This window comes from Urocitellus parryii, chromosome 9 (genome assembly GCF_045843805.1).
Source record: "Urocitellus parryii isolate mUroPar1 chromosome 9, mUroPar1.hap1, whole genome shotgun sequence".
NCBI classification, from domain to species: Eukaryota; Metazoa; Chordata; class Mammalia; order Rodentia; family Sciuridae; genus Urocitellus; species Urocitellus parryii.
In genome coordinates, this window is record NC_135539.1 from 37762280 (window position 1) to 37788962 (window position 26683).

Sequence of the window (26683 nt, forward strand, 5' to 3'; positions counted from 1 at the left end):
GCTGCACCGCTGTGGCCTTTCGGCTGTGACCAGCCCATGTTCGTTCTCTCTCTCTACCTCTCCCCATTCCCTCCTTTCTCTCCCTCCCTCTCCCTGGTTGACCTTGCATGCTGTCTGCAGCTTCCCTGGCCTGCTGCATTCCACATTCCTGCATCTCTTCCTGGGGTCTCATAGCAGCTTGACCTTCCCTCTCACAGCCCTGTTGCAGCTGCCTACAGGGACTTGGACCCTGCAGCACCCCACCTGGTCTCCCAGGCTTTCCTTTGAGATCTCAGAAGTTACCCTATTCCTATAACTCTTGCATTCTGCATGCTTATAAAGTCAGTATCACATGGATGATACCAAATTCATCACCAGCAAGGAGACTTACCTGGGCTCGCCTGAATCAAGGCTGCAGCAGCCTCTGAGTGAGTTGCAGCTGAACATGAGAAGCAATCCCCTAGGCAGTTCTGGGTGCACAGGGCACCCTGAGTCTCTCTTCTGAAAGTTCTGTCCTGGAAAGTCTTTGAAATGAATTTGCATTTTTGCATCTCTGAGCCTGTGATGACAGTGTCCTTGTCAATTTCTGGAATACCCTTGAGGCATCCTTCCTATCTCCTGATGCAAAGCATTTGGCTTCTAAGGTGCTAGCAATTGTATCCTCCTTGAGCGTACCTTTACACATACTCCTCTTCTGGCCAAGCTGCGATTTTCCAAATCTTGCTCTGCTCCTTCTTGCTTATGGTTTTTGCTATAAATTTGGATAAATCATCTCTCAGCCTGAACGCTATGCTGCTTTGAAATGTCCTCCTCCAGATAAACTACTCCATCCTCAGCCTCCCACAAAGTGTAGAGCATTGACAGAATGCAGCCAGAACTGTTGCCGCTGCGTAACAAAGATGACCTAGAGATGGGGAGGGAAGGGCCTGCTGTGGGGAAGAGGCAAAGCTGGATTGATATGCCAGTCCTGAGTGTCATACCTCCCTTGTTCACTGTAACAGGCTATAGGATGCAGAGCCTGTTGCTGCTCTAGAGCATCAGGTGGGCCTTGTTGAAACACAGATGCAGAGAGACTAGAAGGAGCAGGCGGTGTTCCCTGATGGGGGACTCATGGGTCAGAGGAGCTCACTCCTGCTCCACTTTACAGAATCTAGACCACCTGAACTCCAACCCTGGCTTTGCCCTGCTCTACCTATGTACTCTGCCTGTCACCTCTCCTCTGTGAGCTTGGGCATGGAGGCCATCACGGGGCCTGCTCTGCCTGCCTCACTCAGCAATTGGAAATTATGAAACAGCCTCATTTATGTTATTAGCCAGGGTTCTCCATCCTCTCCTCCAGCCTACCCTGTGAGGTCCTGAACTACTGACCCCACATGAACCCCTGGTTGCCCAGCTGCCTCCAGGCCAGTAGGAGAGTCTTGTTGCTGCTTTCCCCTGGAGGTGACTGCATCACACCTGAGATTCTGCCTGGACACCCCTCCCCTTCTCTAGGCTTGCTGTGTGCACTGGGATATGCTCCTTATCCCTGGGCTCCTGCTCTGCCCAGGGCAAACTAAGGGGTCCTTAGCCCAGGACTATGGCCTCCGTGAGTTCCCTTTCTTTGCCCCACCCAGCAGGTCCTTGGCCTTGTCCTCCTTCCAGAGCCTTCTCTCTGGGCTGCTCCAACTGCTGAACCAATACCATGGCCTCTTTCTTAATCTGCTATCTGAAGAACTGGTTACATCTCAAGTCCAAGGCCACTGCATGCATTAGCGGGTTTAATAGACTGCCACGTCTTAAGAAGGAGGAAAGAAGATTTAAAACTCTTGTCTTGCCGAAAGCAGACAGATTGACTCCAAAACGACTAAGTCAATAAAAGATGAGCTCTGAAAAGGTTTCCCTCTTCTCAAAGGGAGCTCGCCTTCCAGGGAATTAGTTTCTGTAAGCCCACTGTCAGAAATTAATAATACATCCAGCATGCAGAGCGGATCGAGAGCTCCCAGCCTTGCACAAATGCGGCTCCAGCTCAGCGGATATGACGCAACTCAATGCCCTCACCGTTTCTGCCCAGTGGCTCCATCAGAGCTTCTGCCCTAACCAGCGGGCTGCAGGACGCCAGTCTGCCCCAGCCTGCTCTTTGCAAGCCGCCTGCTGGGCATGTCTATAGAAGGAAGCTTCTTGAAATGGATTAAAAAGCTGTGTTCTCTGCTTGCATTTGGTGAACTTTGTGCTGTGATATAGGTGTGTACAGTTCTGTCCTTAGGGCATTTCTGGCTCTGGAGCACAAGTGCTAGGCTTGTGTCCAAGCGGGGTCTGGATACCTGCCCATGTGACCAGTGTACCTAGCACCCATAGGACTTGAAGGGAATGGGCTTCAGGGCAGTGCTCCATAAGGATACCAAGGATCCTCACTGGCTCTTTAGCACTCCCCTCAAAGGCACCACTGTTTCTATAACTCTTGCATTCTGCATACTTGCAAAGAGTTTCACATCCAGCCCCTCGCGTGCAGGAATGGGTGGCAGGCTCTTTGTGGACTCTGTGCCGTGACAGTCTGTTAAACCCGCTAATGCATGCAGTGGCCTTGGAGTTGAGCCTACACCCCCTTTGAACCTGCATTCATGAGGAGACCCCTGAGAAGGTAGTGCAGCTCATCCTTGGCAACTCTGGCACCTCCATGGCACAGACATGGCCTGATCATGCTGATGAGGTGTGCAGGCATCAAGGATGGGCTGCTGTGCCCAGAAGAGGAGCTGCTAGAGCCCACAGTGCCCCTTATTCTCCAGGGGATGGTCTCTACCCTCTGAACTGCAACCAGTGGCTTCTTCACTGGCATGTAATTATCCTCACACCTGCTCCTGGCTCTGGCTCATGGCCTCAGCCCAACTATGATTCGCCTCTGACCCTTGCCCTCCCTCCTTGTCCACTCCTGTCAGCAACTGCCCTGAAGATTCTCCCAGTTCACAGTCCCCAAACAGAAGCTAATGGGTTCAGCTTGCCCTCTTGAACCAAGACTCATCCCCAATTGCTGGCCAGCCTTGGGACAGACAACCGCTCATAGCCCAGCCAAGCAGGGTTGGAAAGGAGGCACATGTGCTGTAGAACTCTTAGATATGGCTGCTGCCCATGTGACCTCATGCAGAGCATGCCCATCATGGCGGCCTTCACAGCTTGTGCCCTCCTGCCATCCAGGACTTGCTGCGACCCTAGACTTGCCCTCGCTGCTTCTGCTCAGAAGGGAACCTTGTTTGCCTGGTGCTCTTGAATTCCAGTCTCTGCCATCCCACAACTTGTATGTTAGAGATCTCAAGCAGGGCCACAGGTCACTACAGACCACCAGACCCTAAACAAGTTTCCAAGGAGAGCTGTCCCTGCCTGTCAGCCTTCTGACTGCTAATGGACACCACTCCCAGCCCTGGTCCCCAGGCAGTGTGTATGTGTGTGTGTGTGTGTGTGTGTGTTGGAATTGGGGTTTGGTAATGGAGGCACTGTCCTGGCCTCAAGGGACTTGCGTAGCAAAGGAAGCAGGCCTGTGGCCAGGAGAGGCATGTGCGTCCACCAGAGGTACAGACTCAGCTCAGGGGTGCAGAGGGACAAGGAAGGCCAGCCAGGAGGGAATGCTTTCAGGAGTGACATTAGAGCTAGGTCTTCAAGTTTGCCATTGAATGTGTCCCCTGGTAGTAGGCAAAAGTCCAGGCCATGCTGTGGCAGCAAGAGTGAGGATCACATGCCCTGAGGTACACATCAGGTGCACTTGCTGCCAGCAGTGCGGCACTGGGGAGGGCCTTCCCTTGCAGAGGCCCTTCAGTATTCAAGGGCTGGGTTTTTGCTCTGAGTGGGAGGAAGGGGACCCATGGAGTCCTAGGAGGAGCAGGTAGACTCTGGCAAAGGACAGTAGCAGTGGCAGAGCAGTGGAGAATGGCAGCTGAGCTCAGAACCCAGTGCTTAGGGGGTAGTGATGCGGATTTATAGGGGTCTGGGCAACTTGGTTTTTGTTTGTGAGTGGCTAGGGGGCTGGTGACTCAGTCCCAGGCAGGAATGGTGGCACTGGGTTTGAGGTAAGGTGGGTAACAGATGCTCCTGCTGGAAGTGGGGGACTCAGACACACCTGGAGTTACAGGACGCAACAGCCTGTCAAGGTTGTGGGCACCTGGAGTCAGGGTCACTTGGAGGGGCTGATGTGCCCAAATAAAGCCCTTATAGGGCCCAGGTCCAAGAGCTAGTGCAGGGTGGGATGAGGCTGAGGCCCTGCAGGGCTGTGCTCGCATCAGGTGGAGGCTCTGAGGTGAAGGGTTGCAGTTCTAGACCCAGAATCCAGTCCCAGACAGCTGCAGGCAGCTGGCTGCCAACTTCCAGCCCTCCATGTCCTGTTTATAACAGGATTCTCCTTGATTGGTTGCAGAACTCGAGAGGGTAACACACATGATGCCCTTTCCCCACCACTGGACAAGCCTGTGCCAAGTGCATGTTGCCTAGCAGTTATTTGTAGCCTGCCCTGGGGAGGGTGCTGTGGGGGAGGAAGGGCTGGCAGGCAGGTCAACAGGTAAAGCTGTACTGTGAGATCTGGTGGCACTGAGGTCTGTGCAGGCAGCACCACCCAGGGCAACCGGAGTCCTGCTGCTGGCTGGACCAGGGACCTTTCTGAACCAAGGCCCAAGTGACTGGTGGAGGCCTCCACTCAGACCCTAGGTGGCATCTGGGTGGCACCAGCTGTGGCCCTGTTGCCTGGCTCCTAACAAGTGTTTGTGAGGCCCCTTACCTGGGACTGCTGAGGTGGCCTGCAGGCTGGCTGGCACATCATAAGAGTCACTGTGACCAGCCTGCCCTGGAGACCTAGCCCATCTGTGCCTGGGCTAGTTGACACTGAGCATGCCCCGTCTTGTGAAGCCTGTCTCCATGTCCATCAGGTGGTGCGGTGTCTGTCCCGTGCATGGTCAGCAGAGGCTCCACAGACACTAGGGGCTACTGACTACTCCCACAGGGCTCAATCTGGTCGCCCGCTACTGAAGGCACTGTGGGGGCTGTGCAGCCTGGCGCCCGTGGGGCCATCCTGGGAGCTGGGGGAGGGAGTCTTCCTGCGAATATGATATCAGCGCCCGCTTGTCACCCCAGGACTCTCCCACCCCGTAATCTGGTGGGCTGTAATTGCTGGTGTCTTTTCAGATCATTTTTGTGCAGGGTGACAAGCTGCTTGCTGGAGTGAGCAGTTAATCACACAGAGATGCCCTGTTTGAAAGCCGCACGGAGCTTACCCAGGGGGTGTCTGCCAGCAGCCAGGCGGTGGGCACACGAGCTGCTCATCTGCATGTAATTCCAGGGCGAGTGTCTCCTCTTTGGTGAAAAACGTGCAATTTCCGGCCCAGCAGGGGAACGCAGGCTTGTGATGGAGACTGAGTCTCAGGGCCTCTGGTGCCAGCAGAGTTGAAATGACCCCAGCCCATTGCCTGTCACTGTAGCCAGCACTTGGGGACATGGTGGCTCTGTCTTAGAATAACCATCCTTCCTAGTTCTGTTCAGGGTGGGTGCATTGAGTTCCAGAGGGCACAAGCACGTGCATCTCGTGCCTGCCACCCACTCAGGCTCATCCCCTGGAGTTTGGACTTGGGGTGGGAAGACAGCCTCTGACACTTTGTGTCACATCAGGGCAGAGGCTCTGCCTTGCTGCGTGTGGGATCCCAGAGGGTTGCATCCACAGCAGACCCAACAGGCTTCAGCCAGCCCACTGGGGCATCTCCCTGCCACTCCCCAGACTGCCACCAGAAAAGGCTGAGGACCTCAGCGTCACAGTCGCACAGTGCCTGCCTTCCACAGCTGCTAATAAAATTGCATAAATATTTGATGCCTAATTATTAAATATTTAAAAATGTAAAACTGGAATAGTTTAGAAGTTAGCAAGACATGAATAATTCAGCCCCTGAAAGCACGAAGCTCGGCTTTGGTTCTGAGTCAGGCCAGCACCTCCTGGTGCCTGCTGGGGTCCCGAAGCCTTTGCGTTGGGGACTCCCCAGGCCTTGACCCTGCTTTAACCTAGAAGTGCCACCTCGGATGGGCCCTTGTCTCCACAGTACATGGGGACAAGCCTCAACCTCTCTCATCGAAAGTGAGGCTAGGGCTTGATGTGGAGGCCTCCACCTCAGCTGTCGGCCTGGGCCCTGCACCCCTGAGGCAGGTCCTGCCCACCTGGGTAAATGTGGGGTGCTTCCCTACTTCATCTGCATTCACGACTTTGTAAAGACCAAGCCTCATCTCTGACCATCCCACTGGACCTAGGAGAAAGAGCCTGACTGCCTTGCCCTACGGCCACCACAGGCCACAGCCGGTCTGTGGCTGGTGCTCATCAGGGAGCCCCTCAAGGAGAGAGCCATAGAAAGTAGACACCTGGGAGAACAGCCAAGTGGGGAGCACAGGCTACCCCCCTCTCTGGCCACGCTGCTCTTTGGCGAGGCCAGGCAAGTGCCAAGTTCAGAACAGCTGCCTTGCTCAGCCTGGGCTCAGGTGGCTTTTTTGATGGTGAAGTATTAGTCCTGTTCGTGGCTTCTTCAAAGCCTGAAAATCCCAGCATTGGTTAAGTGGATTTTATTCACTTTGCAGAAAGAAAAATGGCTCTGTCCCAAATCCCCTGAGGAACATTTCTAAAGCTGCTTTCAGTCTCCATGAGGGAGCTGCTCAGGTGTCTGGGGCGGCCAGCCTGCAGGCTCTGGAGGGGCCACACCCTCCTGTGGCATCTGCCCATGGGCAGGGAAGAGAGTGGGATCATGGAGGGCATGGGGATCCCTGGGGATGGGGAGGATGGTCCCTCCTTAGGGCAGAAAGGGTTTGGCATGGCCCTGAGCCATTCGTGGTATCTGGGCATCCTCACCAGTCCTCTCACAGGGAAGCCCATTTTAGCCTGTGGTCCATGCATCCCCTCAGAGAGCTTCTTCAGCCACAGCAAAGATGGGCATGAGTTTCTTCTGCCAGTCTTTTTTTGTTGTTGTTGTTGTTGTTTTTATGTGGTGATGAGGATTGAACCCAGGGCCTCACGCATGCTAGGAAAGTGCTTTACCACCGAGCTATGTCCCCAGCCCTCCTGCCAGTCTTGATGCGAGGTCTTTCCAGTCCGTGGAAGCCCACCTTCCTGGCCACTTTTCCCCAGCATGATCCCATCCATGTTTAGGCTGTCTGTTGTTGAGTGTCCTGGGGTAAGAAACCACATGCTGCCACAGACCCACAGGATGGTAGTGTCTGCTGCTCTCCCCAAACCTGTGCCCACCGCACCAGCACAATTCCCAGCAAGCTAGCTTTGCACCCATCCTGGCTTCTTGGCGGAAGTGAAGCTTTCTCCAGCATGAGCACACATATATGCACACACGTGTATGCTCACACACACATGCCCAAGCCCACACCACACATTCCCTGCATTCCCTCTCTATAGGTTGCGTGTCACCTGCAGAAGAATCAGTACTGAGTCTTTGTGATACTGTGACCTCGTGAGTGTGTGCACACTGTGGCCTGAGGCTGTCCTGGTCATCTTTCCTACCTGATATTTGAGGGGTGGGTGTCCCAGAATGTATAGTTTTCTTTCATTTGCTTGATTTCCCACATTGACAAGTAGGTCCTTCTGGAACTTTCTGGAGGAGCTCTCAGATTCCTTTCAGTACTTGGAGACATGGCAGGCCATCCATCAACTCTGCTCTGGATTCTTCTCCTTGGCTGTATCCTCTTGGGGCCCTGAGGGTCAGAACTTATCCAACTCAGGTGAGGGTTTTTGCCACCTGTTTTTGCCACCTACCCCACACTTCCTGCCCTCCATATAGGTGCCACCACTGTCCCCCACTGAGTGTTTCCTGGGTCTTCCCCCTTTCACCTACTCCCTCCTCATTTTCATTTTCTTTCTTTCTTTTTTATTCAATTGATTTTATTTTTTTAAATACATGACCACAGAATGCATTACAATTCTTATTACAAATATAGAGCACAGTTTTTTATATCTTTGTATATAAAGTATGTTCATGCCAATTCATGCCTTTATACATGTACTTTTTTGCATTACAATTCTTATTACGCATTATATACCACAATTTTTCATATCTCTGTATATAAAGTAAATTGACACCCAATTCATATCTTCATACATGTACTTTGGATAATGATGTTCATCACATTCCACCATCCTTGCTAACCCCCTGCCCACTCCCTTTCCCTCCCTCCCCTCTTCTCTATCTAGAATTCATCTATTCCTCCCATGCTTCCCATCCCTACTATGAGTCAGCCTCCTTATATCAGAGAAAACATTCACATTTGTTTTTTGGGATTGGCAACTTCACTTAGCATTATCTTCTCCAATGTCATCCATTTACCTGCAAATGCCATGATTTTATTCTCTTTTAATGCTGAGTAAAATTCCATTGTGTATATGTGACACATTTTAGAACTCAGAAAGCTAAGCACCAAAAAAACAAATAACCCAATCAACAAATGGGCCAAGAACCTGAACAGATACTTCTCAGAAGAGGATATATAATCAATCAACAAATATATGAACAAATGCTCATTTGCATTTTCTCTGGAACTAAGGACAAGCAGGGCCCTCTCAGGTGCCCTGTCCAGCCCAGACTCCCTTGGCCCTTGCAGTCCATGATCTCCACACACCATGTTGTTAGTGAGAACCAGACACCTACCCAGCTTCCTGATCCTGTGGGAGTTGTGTGTGTGTCCTTGTATGTGTGTGTCCTTGTGTGTGTGTCCTGAGGTGTCTTATGCTCTGCCTGACCCAGTCCTCATATTACCAAAAGCTCAATCCTCATCCCCAGGCCAGTCCAATAATGAAGACAAGGTTTTGAGGAAAAGGAAAAAGAAGTTTTAATGCTTTGCTAACAAAGGAGAAACACAGGGGATTTCTGTCCCAGAGGCTGTGATTCTCCCCATCAGGGAGAACAGTGGGGTTTAAGAGGTGATTCTAAGGCTGCGTTCCATGTGTTCTGTGTCTGGAGTTATATATCACTTGTCAGTTTGGGAGATAGTCATTTCTTAGATCTCCTGGTGCCATCCAGAAGTCAGACTTCATTCCTATGGTGGGGGTGTGCTCCAAGACACAAAACTGGGATGGAGAAGAAAGAAATCCTGTTTCCCCCAAGATTAGGGAGGGGGAGGGAAAGAGGAAGAGAAAGAAACATGTCCATTTAAAACTTAAGTTACAGTGGCAGAGCAACAAGGGCTATATTCACAGCATCAAGTGGGCCACTGTTACACATGTGCTGGGCGTCACTGGGCCTGGAGTTGCCCGCCCCTCAGTTCTGAAACTTACCTGATCATTCCCTCTGTGATGTCTTCCTTCCTACGTCCTGTAATCTGTCCTTATAAAATTCCTGCTTCTTGGATATTGGTCTCGCAGAACCCCTGCATTATTTCTTCTTTGCTGTTTTCTGTCTCTGATCTTTTGGGGGGTACTTTATGGGAGATTCCCTCCTCTTTACCCCATGATTCTTCTGTCAAGCTGTTTCGCATCTGTGACAGTGTATTCTCGTTTCTGTCTCCTTTCAGCAAGGCTGTTATTTGTGATTCTTCATCTGCAAGGTGTGTGTATTGTTGCTTTAATTTATCTATTTATTATTTTTTTATTTTGAGACAGGGTCTCATTGAGTTGCATGACTCCCCACTAAGTTGCTGAGACTGGTTTTGAACTCAAGATCCTCCTGCCTCAGCCTCCCAAGCCATGGGGATTATGGGCATGTGCCACTGTCCCCAGCTATGTGTGTGTTGTGTGTTGTTTTTTAAACTCTTTTGTTTCTGCTTTTCATATCAGAAGTCTTCCTCCTCTGTCCTGTTTGTTTCTCTTTTGGAGCAGGGGATGTGACGTCTGAGTGGGTGTCCCTGGGGCTCCCTGGGCTGCAGATACCTTGGTAGTGACCGAGCAGGTGAGGGTATGGAGCCTGGCTGGTAGCTCAGTGTAGGCCCCTTCCACACATCGTACCTCATGAGCACCTTGCAGGTCTCTGTGTTAGTGGTCTTTTCATCGCTGTGACCAAAATACCTGACAGAAAAAAACTTAGAGGAAAGGTTTATCTTGGTTCCTGGTTTGAGGGGTTTCTGTCCGTAGTTGACTGGCACCATAGCTTTGGGCCTGAGGTGAGGGCAACGTCATGGCAAGGGTAGAACATCATATGACCAAGGAAGGCTGCGGTTCATGACAACCAGGAAGCAGAGAGGAGAGGGAGGGAGAAGAGCCAGGAACCTACCCTGCCAAGGCACCACCCCCCCCACCCCACCCCACCACCCCCAAGACCCATTTCCTCTAAGTCCTGCCTCTACAGTTTCCTCCACTTCCCCATTGTCCATTTAACCACGATGGATTAATCCTTCAATGAGGTCAGCACCCTCACAGTCCAACCATCTCCTAAAAGCCCCACCTCTGGACATTGCTGAATGGGGGACTTTCCAGATCCCAACCATAATAGTTTGGCATCTCAGGAGAAAACTGCTGAAATAGAGACTGGAGGGCACAGCGGGGGCCCCTGGGGCCTCTGGCACTTTCCTGTGGTGGGAACCTAGAGCTCCTTCTAGAACCAACAGCAGGGCTAGTCCTTAGCGTCCACCGTGGCCCCTTCCTTCAGCCCAACAGGATGCCCTGAAGCATAAATTCACTCTTCTCTCTGGGACTCCCTGCAGACCCTCAGGCCTGGTTGGTGTCACTTCCATCTGCCCCATCCTTGCCATGTCCCCCGTCCTCCCAGGCTTCGCCACATTTTGTGTTCACATTGGAATTGTCTTCCCACCACCCCAAACCGTGAGGTCCCCGCCCTCCCAGGTCTGTCACTCCTCTCCCTTGTCCTCGCCCACTTTCATCTTCTGAACTCTGGTTCCCTGGGTGCCTCCGCCCTGGTGCTGGTGCATGGGCTGTGCCGCTGCTTCCCTCATGGCCACCAGGGGAGGGGCACAGGAGCAGAGGGAGACCCCACGAGGGCACAGGCTTTGGTTAAACTGTAACTCTCTTGGGTGACAGACAGGGTTTTAGGGAGAAATGGGAGTTTTTCTTATTACTCTCTCAGTGCTCACTGAGCCCGTCCATGCCCAGGCTCCTTGGGGTGTATTGTGGGTACAGTAAAGACACACACTGATCACAGTCTTCCCGGATCTGTGTCTGTAAGCACTAAGCTAAGACTTTTTACACTAAGCTAAGACTTTTTTCCTATGAAGGAAATGAAACAAATACTGTAGGCACACACTGAGGGACCAAAGCGATTTGAAAGCTGGAAGGTGTAAGAATTCACCAGGGAAAGGGGAGCATTCTCCAGGCATGTGAAAATTTTGTCCAGACAACTGGGGTCTTCACGCACCCTGTGAGATGCATGTGGATGTGAGGGAGGGTTGTGGACCCGGAGAACCAGGGCCTGGCCTAACCGCAAGGGCCAACTGTGAAGAGCCTGCTCAGAGCTCAGTGACCACCTCGGGGATGGGCTCTGCCCATAGAAGCAGCATTGTGTGGGATCTTTGCATTCTGCAGGGTTCTGTCCAGAATCCTCCTGGAGTGCAGACGTGAGTAGGGCCAGCCCCACAGGTGGGTGCATTCCTTCAGGCCCTGGTGGGGGTCGTAAAACACATAGGGCTGCAGTGCTGGAGGCCTCCCTTTACAGAGGGCACCTCAAGAACAGCACCTGGCCGGCTCATAGCAGGGTGGCACTGCAGAGCAATCAACAAGGCTGCAGCCTGGATCCAGGGGCAGCATGCCACCATCACCCAACACTCCACACCCCTAGCTTGTCCATTTGGCTGTGGTCAACTTGGTCTTCCTGTCTGGGACCCCTGGAAGGGAGGGAAGTGGACAGGTGGTCCCTGGAGAGTCTCCATAGAACCATTTCCATCTTCAAAAGAATCTTTGCATCTGTGTTATCTGTGGGATCCTCAGCAGCCCTTGGGCTTCATAGGAGCCAGAGGTGCCAGGCCGGTAAAGCCCAGGGCCACAGTGGGTGCAGGCAAGTGTGAAGGCGAAGGATAGCACACCTGTCTCCCACCGCTTCTGACTCCTGTCCTGTGCAGCAGATGACATGAGGATGTTGATGGCCACGAGCCCCGTGGCCGTCTTCTGTCTGGACTCACCTCTGCTGTGTCTCTGCACCCACCCCCCTCACACTGGCCACCTGCTCCACTAGCATCAGACATTCTCCACATTTCAGGCAGTGAGCTGGGTCTCCAGAGATTGGAGACCATAACTGCTCCTTTATCCCGACATCTCCGCTCTCGGGCAGGAGCACTCTTCCCTGCTAGCCTTTATCTGACAGAGTGCAGGTTATTTTTGTCCTGTGTCCTTCCCACTAAAGTTTCACAGCTATCTTCTGCAATTCCAGGAGGGGCCAGGTGTTGGGCTAAGATGGAGAGGGGGCAGGTCAGAGCTGTCCTGCAGCCTCTCTGGATACAGCTAGGGACAGCCAGCAGACTCAGGCTGAGCTTGCACAAGGGGACAAGGAGCAGAGGGCAGGACTCAGAGCCAGGCCTGGCATGCCCCAGAGCCCCTGTGGCAGCTCATCCTGGTCTGCACAGCCACTGCCACCCTGCTGTCTGACTCTGGACTCTGGATGAACAGTTGCATCCCTTTCTTCAGGCCCTACTTGTCACCTGCCACACTCATTCCTCTGCTGTTCTCACCAGGACATGCTGTGAGCCCCTCAGTTAGGCCTGTCCCTGCAAAGTGCAGTAGGGGGAGGGAGTGGGCAGCCTGCTTGGGAGGCTGGTGGGTATCTGGAAGGTGTCTGGTATCTGGAGCCTAAGGTGCTAGGCACAGAAACATGGGGAACAGCAGCCAGGGCAGGGGGAGGATGGCATTCATAGCAGTATCACCTGGTCATAGTGTGGCTACAGCTTAGGATTTGAGGGCAGGAAAGGTTAGCAATGGAGTGGGAGAGTGGCCTGACTCAGGGCCTCAGCAGCTTCTTCATGGAATGTGAACTTGAGCCTGGGAGGAAAGGGGCTCCCCACAATAAGGCTGTCAGTGCCCAGGGTCTTAGTCCCAGGTGTCTCTGTACTTTGGTCCCAGCACAGCAGGTGGCTGTGGTGCACACAAATCCAGAGGTGAGGCCTGAGGTCACCAGGTCAGGACAGTCTGGCTTTTAGCAGACCCTGATCAGGCCCCCTGGGCTACACTTCCAGCCCGGCAGGCGTGCATATGTTGTCATTGCACTCTGGGGGTGGGGTCACCATGGACTGGGGCCTCTGGCCTCCTGGCTTCTGGACTTGGGAGGAGCCTGTTCAGCACCTGTGTCCAGGGTCCATGAAGCCCAGCCCAGAGGAAGCCTCACTCCCAGTGTTTCTGAAAGAGCCTTCATGAGAGCCACTGGCAAGAAAGCAGTGACGTTTCCAAGGTGGAGACCCATCTTTTATTTATCTAATCCAGACCATTGTGTGAATTATTCATTTGTGTTTATGTAAGCCATTGAACTACAAGAATAACAGGGAGGTCAAAATACTGACTTTGCAGTGCTCTAAATGGAGCAATCAGTCACAGGTTTCCCTCTCTGGACCTGCCAGCTGGGGTGGGCCTCACCTCAAAGCTGCACCTCTCCCCACTGGGCCTGGCAGGGTGGGTCAGGCCCCTTGTATATGGAGAATTTGGCTTCCCCTATAACTGGCCAGGGTGACAGTCCTGCCTTTTTTGTGGCCACAGACCACAGGTGCCTGGTGTGTGGCCAGTGCCTGGAGTGTGCTCCTCCTCTCCTGGCTCACCTCCTTCCTCCTGGGACACACATTGACCAGCCATAAGTATGGATGGGCCTCGTGCAGATCTGAGCCCAGGCTGCTTCCAGGGTTGTGGACTGCACCAAAGGGGGCTATTTTCTTCTCCAAGGTCAGGTGCGTTTATTACTAGGATTAATTTCTCCCATTGGATGTCTGAGATAGATTAAAGGTGGTGTGGTCCCTGACAGGACTGAAATATTGTCCAGGCAGCATGGGCAGGGAGCTTTTCTTCCTGTATAAGCTTCCCTCCTGCTGTCAGCTCCACCCTAGGGAGGTTTGGCTGAGGGACATGGGGAAGAATATTGGGGTCAGAGCTGCCAATTAACCTTTTGATTTCATAGTCTGATCACTCGATTAATCAAGGGCTCTGGGCCTCTTCCTGTTGGAGGGGCTCTTGGCTGCAGATACCGGTGTCCGCCAAGGCCTGTGCACCAGATGATGAATGGAGGAGCAGCCAGGGCAGGGCCAGTGGGCAGATGGCCACAGCCCCACAGGTGGACAGGCTGGGTTTTGTCATGCTGCATGCATCTTACCCAGCTCCTGGTACCATGGCGCCTCTCTTAGGGAGTGGGTTTCATAGCAAGCTGTGCGTTCCAGAATGTGAGAGCCAGCAAAGGCAGCAACAGCCCTGCTGAGCCCCCGTATGTGCAGCCGGGTGGTGAAGCTCTTTGAGCCTCAGTTTCTTAATTTGTGAAACTAAGTTCCTACATCATAACCATGTGGCAAATGAGTTTGTGGGTATGACATTGAGAGGGCAGCGTATACCATTAGTGCAGATGCCTGCAAGTCCTGCACTGTCAATGCCAGCCCACCTCCAGCATGTGACCTGGCTAGATGCTCAAGAGACAGCTAAGAGCAGATACATACCTGTCACTGAGATGGCGTAGGGCATGGAGATGGCAGAGCCAGGATGGAAGCCCAACCCTCCCTACATTCCCATTTTCCTTGGTCTGTCACTCAAGGGCTTGGCAGTGACTTTTGGGTACACTTGCTTTCTACTTGCCTCTCCTAGGAGGCAGGCTGCTCCGTCCCCTTCACGTGGCACCTTAAGCCATGGCCTGGGCCTGTAGTGCTGTGGGACATGGACTCATGCTTCTTTTGACTCTGAGCAGGTAGGCAGGTGCTAGGACTTGTACCCTTTCTCTCACATTTCCAGGGAGGGGCTGCAGGACCCCGTGCTGAGCATGGGTTGATGGAGCCTGTGCTCTTCAGGCTCATCCTGATTCAGGGCCTTTCCCTAGGCACTGGCTAGGGTAGGGCTCCTCCTCTGAGAATCCCCTCTGCCTCTGGCTGTGCAGTGCAGCTAATGTTAACTTCCTCTCCCACAGCAGCTGGGGTGCTAGCTGCCCTGTGCCTTAATGCAGCCTGAGGAGGGACCCTCAGGCCTGTCCCAGCAAAGGGAGGCTGGCCTCAGCTGATACCATGGGCAGGGGAAAGGAGGGCTTAGCTGGGTCTCGCTGACTCTGGGACCTGGAGTTTCTCCAGAATTCCAGTGGAGCCACCCCCTCCCAGGGATCCCAGGCCCTGCAGGACTTCCTAGACAGGACCACCAAAAGTGCCAGCTCTGGAGGCAACTCCAGGCATGTTTAAGTGGAGCCAGGCTCAATAATTAACAGGGATAAATCAAGGCTTAATTACTCGGAAGGCACCTTGGGTGAGAGATTCATGGCAATTGTGCATTGTGCTGGTGGCTTCGCACAGCCTGTTTTTTCCCAGGCGGCAGTAAACCACAGTGGGAGGTGGGGGTTCTGCCCAGATGGTCTATACGGAGCCACATCGTGGGTGGGATCCCTGGGCAGGGCTGGCTATCCTCCCATAGCTAAGCCATGGAGCCCACTGTGGAGGGGGACCCTGGGGTGAAATGATCCAGAACCTCCACGTGACTGCCCTACCACGTGCCCCCTGACTTTTGTGCTAACTCTTGTGGGGCAGGCGTACAGGCCCCCAGGGACTCAGGCTGCAGCCTCGCAATGTCAGCATCGCCTGAGGTGCATCATGGATCCAGGCCTTCCATTCAGACCTAGACTCTTAATGCTTCCTCTTCCAGAACATTCTCACCTGGAATCTGCTGGTGAAATGAAGCAAGTGTACCCAAAAGTCACTGCCAATCCTAATGGTGACTTGGGGTGGCTGTAGGAGTTACCCATTGTCATTCTGTCTGGATGTGTGGCTCCAGTTTCTGGCTTCAGAGCCACAGTTTCTTTAGAGGGGCTGGAGGTAATGCGGTAACTATCTGAATGCCACTTGGTCAGACTGCGCATCATCATCTGCCTTTCTCATTCGGATTCTTCTGAGCACACAGATGAGGCTGGCTTACGTGGTGCTGCCACAGCCATCCCCAAACAGCTGAGACCTGGGTGGGGATGAGGCTCATCCTTGCGCCTGGCTGTCCCTGTTCCTGCCTTTCTCTGGGTCACATCTCCAGCCCGTGGTGAGCTCACACTCTCCTTTCCTCTCCCTGTAGAGCTGCGGAAACAGGTGGAGAGCGCCGAGCTGAAGAACCAGCGGCTCAAGGAGGTTTTCCAGACCAAGATCCAGGAGTTCCGCAAGGTCTGCTACACGCTGACGGGCTACCAGATAGATGTCACCACAGAGAGTCAGTACCGACTCACCTCCCAGTATGCGGAACACAAGACAGACTGCCTCATCTTCAAGGTAGGCCTCTGCTCTGCAACAGCGCCCGTCATCCACCAGCTCGCACTGCCACAGCCACGGGCCTGCCCTCCCTTCTCATTGGGAGGGAAATCAAACCGTTAGCGCTTGATGGACAGCACCTGTAAGCTGCTGCGTCTTGTTTCACCACAGCATGGGTTATAAGGCAGGAGGGGACATGCTGGCCATTTCTGTTCAGCCTTGGGTTTATTGGCCCTAGGCCACCTCCACATGACTCTTCAGCCCCTTCCTTTGGACTTTGCCCCTTCCTTTCTTTGTGTCAACCCTCTGAGTTTCCACCTGGGCTTCACCCTGTGGGTTGGGGGCCCCAAGACGCATGAGTTTACCCAGACTCATAATATACAATAGCATCTCAGAGGATTCATGTGATTGTGGGCAAGCTGGCACCTTTAGAGCTGCCAGACCTCAGCCAGAGGTCAGTGTGGAGTGTGGACCTCAAGAGAAGAAAGGAAAATGTGACGGTGCCTACATGCTGGTCAGGAATCAGGCCAAAGGGACCAACTTCTGCAGCTGGCCAGAGAAGCCAGGGCTGAGGTCCCAAATGGCGGGGTTGGTCTCTATAAGCAGAGGGGTCAGGCATTGGGCCAAGTACTTATTTGTGTGAGTGCTGTGCACAGTGCTGGCCTGTTACAGGGTGGGACCCCCTCCTGCCATGGGAGCAGTGTGACATGGTGGAATTGTATGTGTTTTGTGGCTGGGACTTCTAGATTTCTGGACTGACATGAGCCTGAGGATGAGGGGTGCTCAGGGAAGCAGTTCTAACAGCAGAAGTGGGGGTGACCTTAGGGTGGTGGCCCCGTGCAACCTCAGGCAGCTGGAAACCTGGCTTGATGAAGGCTGGTCTGTCATTGGCCTGACAACCCAACCCCTGTTCATGGAGAGGCTGCTGCCTTGCCAGCTGTTTCAGGAAGGTCGACCAGGCACGGCTGCAGGAGGTCGGGCTCCACTGAGGTGTGGCTGGGCCGTCGAGCCTCCAGCAGCTGGCCTAGCTCTGCTCTTCTATAGAAGCAGGAACTAACTTTCATTTTTATTCAAAACCTGTCCCCAGTATAGCTTGAGTATTTCTAGCTTCCCTGTCTTCCTCTTTAGGCTGGAGCTCTCATTCCTTACCCCCGCTGTCCTTCAGCTGCCCCTCTGTGCATTGCTCCCACCCCTGTGGCCAGAACCACAACCCAGCCTGGTGCCCACTGTCCCCGGGTTTCACAGTGTGCCTTCTAAATCTGCTAGGCTTCTCAGATCATGTTCATCCATTTTTATACATCTTGAAACTCTCAAACCTTTGAGTAAGTAAATAAATATTCAGACACTCAAAGTCTTTAGATAAATAAGCCATCAGAAACGTACGTCTTTGCTTTTGTATAATCCTGTGTACTTTTGAATAACTCAGGATCACTGATGGGTGTTTAATTTAATGCATTGTAGAAATTTGTGCTCTTTTAAAAAGATTGGGTAAATAAAGATGTGCTTATGAACAGCCACTATTTAACATATCACTTACCAACATTTATAAATTACGAGGAATAGTTTTCATTGAATTCTTGATATTCTTTGACTGAAGTGATTGTGATCTTAGGAAAGCTACTTCCAGGAAGACCTTGGGAAACATTCCAGAGTATCTCATATTTATAGATTGTAGAAAATCCAGAAAAGCACAATCTACTCAGACTCCTGCCTCCAAAGGGCAGCCATTAGCATCTTGGTGCTGTCATAGGAGTGAGCACGTGAGTGCTGACCCTTCACCCTGTTACAGCTCGTTCTGCTCCTCCCAGACTCCTCTTTCCCTCCAGGCCCACTACACCCTGACCAGCTGGTGGCCTCAGTCTCCACAGGACACACACAAGGGAGGGTGGGAGCACCCTCCAACCCTACCTATCCCTGCTATCCCCACTGTACTGATACACTGCGGTCCCATGTTGGCGGCTGAGGCCCTGGTACCTCCTTGTCTTGCCTCTTCCCACCCAGGTCATTTAGGATCTCTGCCTAGGAGTGCCTGTGCAGCCCCAGCTGATGGGGAAGCAAATGACTGCTTACCTTGAGGGTGGGAGCAGACTCCAGCCCCTGCTGGCCACAGGCAGCTCCCTCACCATGGCTGGAGGGCAGAGGAGGCCCCATGGGGTATGCCACTGGCTACCTCCCCCTCCTGGTGGCTTGAGACTAGAAGCATCCTCTTCTGGGAGCCCCGGCCCTACCCAGGTTCAGCAGAGCCCAGCACCTCAGTACCAAGATGGCCCATAGGCAGTGCAGGGCCAGGCCCACAGCTGACCCCATTTGTGGGGCAGAACTATATGGCAACTGTGGGTCTTCCCAGGGCCTGACACCAAAATCATTGCAGAATGTACACAAGTTCCAAGAGATGGTGAGGGCCTGGTGAGGCACTTTGTTGCATGCTGGTGTGGTCAGGGCCATGTGTCGCCATCTGGCCTGGTGAAGGTCGTGTGTTGCTGGCCTAGTGAGGGTCATGTTTCCCCGTGCTGGGCTGGGTCCGTGATCATGGGTAAAGAGATCGATGTGGTGACTTTTCTCAGGGAAGTGGGGGCTGCATAGCCCCTTGTGCCTCCACCGAGCTGACTATTCCTGTGCCCTTTTTGATTCATAGGACAGCTGCCTCCCCACTGTGAGGTCTGAGGCATCCATGAGGAGCAGCCAGATGGGCCCCCCACCTCATGTCTGCCCAGGCCCACGTGGTCTACCTCACTTGCTGCAGTTGGGGTGAGGCACTTGCTTCAGTTGGGGTGAGGCCGCTGGCAGGGAGGCATTTCTTCCCCTCTTTTGGGCTCCTGCTCCGTTTTCCTCCACAGCTTCATCCCCTTGCATTAACCTGCTGCTGTCTGGCCTCAGCCTGCCCTTCTGCCACTCCCCTGCACCCATCCCGTGCCACTTTTCTTCACCTTAGCACACCTGTCCAGTTGTGGAAACTACATTCTGGAAGCATCTTCGATCTCAGAATGTTCTATAATGTGGCCAAGGCTAACCAGTGACCTACCTTCTCTGATCCCAGTTGTCTCATCTGCCAAAGGTATAATTACAAGCTCAGACTTGGATCCTTGTGGGAGATGGTGCTTATGAGGTGCTCACTGTAAGCCCAGCCCTATGAGACCCTGTGAATGTTCATGTCATTGGTGGGATCCCATTAACCTGCTCAGCCCCAGCCCACAGATGCTTCCTACCCCTGTGCAGTCTCTGCTGACACCTGGGTCCTGCCTGCCCCTCCAACCCTGCAGAGCCTCATAGCAGTTCTCCTGGTCTTGCCCCCAGTGGACCTGGCAGGAGGGGCTTGTGGAGGAGGAGGCTGGGTCTGCACACTGTGGGCTCCTGACCCCTCTTCCTTCCCTGACAGACAACTCAGGGCTTCTGGGAGAGGCCTGAAGCACCATGCCTCTGTAGACTTCCAGATGGCCTGTGTTTGTCCCTTCAAAGCCTCCCTGGGACCAGGCCTTCTCTGTGGGCTGAGGCCTCTCTGATCCTGCTCAGAGCCTCAGTCTGGCAGCCTTTGGCAATCCTCCTACTCAGGTGTGGGGAAGACAGTTTGGGCCATCAAGCCTTCCAGCAGGAAGTCTAACCAGGGCACAGAGCTGGTTATGCCCCACCTGTGTGTCGTCTTTGGCCATACCACACCCTCTGGAATACTAAGTCCAGTGGTGAGAGGGGCCCTGCTGGTGCCATTAATGGCAGCCTTTGTTTGCCAGTCAAGACCCAGATATGGAGAGGTGCTTGTAGGATCTGCTGGACAAAAGGGCAGACAGGCCAGCAAGTGGAAAGATAGGCCCGTGACTTTAGTGCAGCTACTCATAAAGTTAAGGCAAGAGGATTGCAAGTTCAAAGCCAGCCTGGGCAACTTATGTGTCTTAAAAATAAAATGAAAGGAACAAGTGGGATGTTATCTCGGAGGTAGAGAGCTCCTGGGTCCAGTTCCCCATACCAAAAATATAGGGTAAATAAGGACCAGACAGAGGGCAGACTGACCTCGGTCCCAAGGCCTCCCCCCTACCCTACCCCCACCAAGTGCTGGTATACACAGAGCAGTGTGGCGGCTCTTAGACCAGGCACAGGAAGTGTCGCACCAAACCATAGGCCCCTGGCCCCTCTCATTTATTTTATTTTCCCAGAAATGATTTTTCCAGCAGGAAGGGTCTGAGACAGAGTTAGAAATAGCTGAGCCCTGTTTCCAGTTGAGCAGGTTCTGCAGATGTGTGCTGGGATAATTGAGGGTTTGCTCCCAGCCCAACCCGGACCCAGGCTTTCGTTGCCGTGTGGGTGGAGGGAGCTGCTGCCCGGGGGCTGCCATTTGGGGGAAAGCAAGAGATCTCAGCTCCAGCTCCTCCCAGCAGGAGCCTGGCGTCCTGCCCACTTCTCTCCCTCCCCAGGGAAATCAGATCCAAAAGTCTGTAGAGTTCCTTGGAAGGCCTTACCCTGCCCCTGGACTGAAGGGAGGGGCCTGTCAAGCTGTCCTCAGCTGCCCGGACCATGCGCAGAAGCTCCCCTTGTAGCAGGGACCTATTCTGAGCTCCTGGTCTGCTCTTGCTGATCTTACTCCCCATGGTTCACAAGGACCCTCCTCCCAGAAGGAAAGCTTCGTCACAGGAGTCACACAGCAGGTATGATTTGTAACAAAGCCATGAGATGCAGGCCATCCTGTGGGCCCCCTTCCTCCATGCCTGGCACCATCCCACAGCCCAGCATCACCTAGGGCCTGCAGGGCCTGCTCAGGGCTAGAGGGCCGAGATGGAAGCAGAGTCTGGGGTTGCACAAACCGGCATTGAGCAGAGCACCGCAGCTGCCTGTGTGTACTAGCTGGTGAGCCCAAAGCTACAGGTCTGGAAAGCAGGCCTGCAATGACAACTGTGAAGGGGTTGTCAGCCAGTGGGGGAAGATCATGTATGTATAAATGCAAATTCATAAATCCACCCAGTGTGGCTGAGCCTGCTCATAGTGCATCTTGGGCAGGTGGCAACCGTCGTGGATACTTTCCTGTTGAGTGGCACACCTTTCTGTCCTTCCAGTGGCTGAAATCTGAGCCCAGGGGTGGGGTCTCACACAGTGAGGGCTCTGGGGGCTGGAGATGGCTGGGGTTGGTGCTGAGGCCCCACCCCATGCCAGCTGTGGGGCCCTGGGCGCATTACTGGACCAAGCTGAGCCTCCTGTTTCTCCCTGCAGTGTGGAGTGCTGCACCGCACTGGAAATGTGTTCTGTGGATTCAGGTCTGACTTGGCTCATAGTGTAACTGGCTGTCCCCTTAGGGGCAGCCCCTGAGGTACACTGTGGTAATCACAGGAGCTGCCAGCATCGAGCTGCCTCCCTGAAGGGTGGTCAGCTACCTGCTCATCTACCCCAGGGCCATGTGTGGGCACAAGCACTTCCTTAGCACCACCAACTTCAGCACAGGTGCAGCACTGCCTTGCTGTTCTGGAGGCTGATGGACCCACGCACGGAGCAGGAGGGCAGGCGAGGAGGTGCCAGTGTCTCCTGCACCTGCTACACCAGGCCTGCCAGAGAGCAGCAGGTGTCGAAGCTGAAAGCAAACCTCTGATGTGCAGCGTCCCTGTGCCCAGGACTCTGGGACCCCACAGCATCTATGGGCACTCCTAGGTACTGCACCAGGGTCCTGGGTTCACTGGGTGTCTGCTTCCATAGAATAGCTCACAGAAGGGTTGTTTAGAGCATTCAGAGATAGTCTCTTCACTGTTCCCGCAAGCATACTGCTTAGAGGGAGGGACTGGGTTTACTGAAGCTGGTGTGCGGGCAGCCTGAGGCTCAGACTCCCAGACCCCATGGCCTCAGGACAGTGGCCAGATTCCCCCAGTGGGAAAACCAAGGCCTGCCTCATGGCCCTGATTGCCCATCTTGTCCAGTGTGTGCCCTGAGCCCAAGACCACCACAGTCAGCTCACCCACATCCTTCCCTACCCCAAGGTCTGTAGGCATCCTCCACAAAGGGCCTTGGAGCCCCATTCCTGGAACTCAGCCAAGTGGCTGTGTTCCAGTGAAACTTTATTTGTGGCACTGAGCTTTAAATTTCATATAATTTCCATGGAGTACAAGATATTCTTCTGGTTTTTTGAATATTAATTAACTTATTTTTTTCAAACAGTTTAAGGTTTAAGAAAAATTGAGCAGAAAATACAGAGTTCCCTCCTCTCTCCCCACCACGACACACAATTTTCTCTGCTGTTAATGTGTGGCATCAGGGCAGCACGTTTGTCATTCAGTGAGCCAGTGCTGTTGGTGACAGTTACCTGTGAAGCCTGTGGTTCACGTGAGGGTTTATTCTTGGTATAGAACATTCTAGGTTTGCATAGATGTGAGATGGATGGTGACTTGTGCCCACCATCATTGTGTCAATGGAGCAGCTCCTTGACTCAAAATCCTCTGTGCCCATCCCTTTACCCTGACCTGCACCCCTCAGGCCTCCTTCTCTGTCATTTTGCCTTTTTCAGAATGTCCCAACGCCTGGAATTCTGCAGTATGGCTTTTTCCACTTCGCAGTCTGCATGTAAGGTCTTTTCCTGCCTTGATTACTCACTTCTTTTCATCACTGAGTAAATCTCGTTGCCTGGGTTGTGTGTCTGTTCACCTACTGAAGGACAGCTTGGCTCCCAGTTTGGGTCATTATGAATAAAACTTCCAGAAACAATTTTAAAATGTGAAAACCGTTCTCAGCTCATAGGCCACACAGAAACAGGCTGGAGGCAGGATTTGGCCCATGGTCTGCCATTTGCCAACATCTGCCTCACAGAACTTCCCTCCTTCCATTTCTGCATGTTGGATTGACCTTCACGGGGCCTCCAGGGAAGCAAAAGTAGCCTTAAGCACCCTTTGTCCTGGGTGGCTTGGCGTTTCTGTGTCCCCTGCCTCCCCACCCTCTAGTCCTCGCTGCACCCACCAAGCCTCAGCCGCTCCATGGGCACACAGTGGTCTGACCTGGGCCTGCATGGAGCCCACAGGCAAACGGCCAGGCCATGCATCCTCACAGTTGTTGGAACTGTGAGTCTCCCAGATGGGGAGGCTGTGACAGTCGTGGGAAGATCAAGACCATGGGCTTTACTTGGCCTCAGCGGCAGGGCTGGCCTGAGGCAGATGACTGTAGCCTCACTTTCCTCAATAGCATGTGACCTTCCTTCTCAGGTGTCTGGAGGTGATGAACAAGGAATTCAGGTGGCCCCAGCCTCCCACCTCATGCCACCCTCCTAGTCTCTCCCATGTGCCTGTGGCACATGCACAGGCCTGGCCCTCCATGAAAGTTGACAAAACTGGGTTGGGGGGCCTGGGGCAGGTCAGCCTGAGGCCCTGACCCTGGAGGTGAGTGGAGCCCTGCCTGCTGCACGGAGTCTTCCCAACTCCCAACTCCATGTCCCCTGCATATTCATGCTCACAGACAAGCAACACACACCTGTGTGTACACATGTGCTCGTGCCTGGCAGTCCTCCACTTTTCCCACTGAGCCCATTATATACTCCTCCCCTCCACCACCACCATCTCAGGTCAGACTGGGCTCCTGTGGCATTGGTGCAGAGGCACAGATGGGCAAGCAAGGGTCTGGTCCCACTGGGCATGCTGATGCTGCTGGAACTTGCAGAGGGTCTGTGGCTCCCTGGAGAAGTGTTCACCTTGACACCCACACGTGTAGACGTGACCTTTGTAGCTGCCCTCATCATTAAGCAGAGTGAATATGCCAGGGTGCCCCATCCTCCACATATTCATCTCGCACAGCCTGGGCATGGTGCTCTGGGGTCTTAGGGAGAGGCATTCACTTGTAGAGGAAGCTGTTCCAGTCCTCCTGGTCCTGGCCCTGGTCCTGGCCCTGGCCCTGGCCCTGAGCTAGCCGCCAGCCTTGTCCCTCCAGGCACTCCTGATCTGATGGGCAAATAAACAGTTCCCAGTTCTTGCAGGTCTGTGGACAAAGGCTAGTGAGATTGAACGGCCCCACAATGGGGTAAGCAGAAAGACCTTGTAGAGGGACAGGAAGGAGAGCAATCGTCTGAGCCAGTACATTAGGCAGCCAGGACACAGCATCCTTCAGGATACAGTACCCTCCTGGAACATCCTCTGCCTGACCCCACTCTGCCCCGCTCTGTACCTCTCCTTCCTATCCATTTCTCTGCTAAATGGAGTGACTGTTAAGGGAGAAAGCCCCACCTGGTCTAGGGGCCACCCATAGGTTTGAGGCTGGAGCAAGAGAGAAGGGGGACTTAAAGGAGACCCACAGGGACAGGAGCTCCAGCTGTTGGGGATGTCGTAGTGCTCAGCCCAGTGCCCTTGGTGGCCTTGTCTTTGCTGGTACAGAACTGGAGCCAAGACATCTAATCCAGGCCAGTGGGTGCCATGGGATTGTCGCAGCCGTAACTCTTTGTCAGAGGTGCACAGAATCCAGGGGTTGAAGGTCAAGCAATCCTGGCAGATGATGGGAACGATATTGGGGAAACTCAGGTGGTCCTGGACATGTGTCAGGACCATTTAGGAAACAGGAGTCACCACAGCCCACCTCAGGATGGCTCCTGTCTTCTGGAACCCATCCTAACAGGTCCAATCCCTACACAGCCCCCAGATGCCCACATCTGGCAGACCTAGACTTTTCTTCTGTGTGAGCTCACTTGGCCTTTGCCCATACTCACACTGCAAGTGAGAACTTCAAAGCCCTGAAGAAGGTCCTTCATCTTCCTCCATGGCAGAGTTGGGACAAAGACCATGTGAGGATAGACTGAGAACCAAGGGCCTGAGCAAGGGTCACTGTAGCCACCCCTGATTTCCTGTGGTGGACAGAGGTTGAGTTTGAGGCAATGGACACAGAGAGAGGAGCCCCCTGAGAGGTCAGGAAGGTGAGGTCCTGCAAGAGTTTCCTCCACGTGTCAGGGCTTCCCTGATACAAGGGGCCAGCTAAGGTGTCTGATTCAGGCTGCAGCAGCCAGGCAGGCTTTCCCCGTCTGTCCTGCGGTGGTTCCCACCATCATCTGTCTTCCGACTCTGCTGTTGGATACAGGGGCATTGACCTGGTATCTGGTTGCTGGGGAAGCATGCTTGCCATGCACATGTGTGTCTCCTAACACAGCCACTTCCTACTGTGTTGTTTTTGCACACAGTGGCCCTGACCCAGACTGGAATGATGCATTTTCCAAGGGCTTAGCCAGGCAGAGGGTGCCAGGGCAGTACCATTCACTCTCCAGAATGTTCCTGGCTTCCTTACCCCACCTGCCTCTCTGCATTCTGTCTGAGGCATGTAGCACCTCCCAGAATGCTCAGAATGCCCTCGCTGCTGTCCTGTTAAACACAGAGATGGGCATCAGGGCTTGGCACCCTGGAGCCTAGTCATGGTCCATGGTCTCAGCTACTGCTGTGGTGCCAAGGCCCTGCCTCCCTCGTCAGATCAGAACCCCCATCACTAATGAGCAGACACCCCCATTGACCAGTTTCACTCTTGGGTCTCTTCCTCCCTGACCAGGCCATGCTCTGGCTGGTCTTTTAAGGCTGGTGACATTTGGAAATTGAAATAAAGTTCCTTGGTAAGCAGGCTGATTAACAAGAAGACGTGATGTATGTATTGACCCAGGGAATGTACAGGGGACAGACACTGGTCCAACACCGCTACTTAAATCCAGCAGGCAGTTCCTGGGATCTGCTGATGTTGATGGATGTAGGCACAGGGGAGTAGCGAGCAACAGGTGGCCAGTGGATGCCAGGTGTCCCTCAGCCCTGCCTTTCCATCCCACTGGCTGCCCCAGAGTGGAGGCCAGCTGAGGGGTCACCCAGCACCAGGTTTTACTCACCTGTCCTCAGGGTGGTTGACCAGCTCCTCTGGTTGGCCCAGGTGTTGGATGAGCCACTTAGCATCTGACCCTGGTCTCCCCAGGAAGGTGACTGTGAGGACCTAAGGATTGAAGGGCAAGTGTGAGGTGTGAGGAGTGTGGCCCATTGGGATGCTCTCCACCAGGCTATGCTCTGGTGGTGTCCTCTGGCTAGTCCAGGTGTCTAAGAAACACTCCAGCTTGACCCTGCAGGTCTGATTTAATCACAGGTCTTACTTCCAGTCCACCCAGTTTTCATAGAATCAAGACTCTGGGGGGTCCTCAGAAACCTATGTTCTGCCCATTCATCTTGCAGGTTAGGGGACAGAGATCCTGAGGGTGGAGATGGTCAAGTCACTCACACAGAGGCTCCAGGCTTTTCATATTGGGCTCTAGAACCCAGAGGGAAGCTATCACAACAAGAGACCCAAGAGTGCCACCTATTAGGACATGTTGACCTCTCTATGTGGCCTTCAGTCTCATCACCTACCCAACATGCCCTGCCCTGCCCTGTCCTGCCCTGCCGTGGGCTGGGAAGACCTTGCCCAAGCCAGGATCTTGTTCCCTTTGGCT

The 26683-nt window shown here is 53.6% G+C and overlaps 1 protein-coding gene across 3 annotated transcripts in view; it reads left to right on the plus strand.

Annotated features, from left to right (window-relative positions):
- Mad1l1 (mitotic arrest deficient 1 like 1) overlaps positions 1-26683 on the plus strand; it is a 351707-nt gene that overhangs the window by 272143 nt on the left and 52881 nt on the right. For all 3 annotated transcript variants that reach the window (XM_026405670.1, XM_026405671.1, XM_077802469.1), the window contains one exon: positions 16127-16317. In XM_026405670.1, the coding sequence (XP_026261455.1) occupies positions 16127-16317 (191 nt within the window). The remainder of the gene's footprint in view (positions 1-16126; positions 16318-26683) is intronic.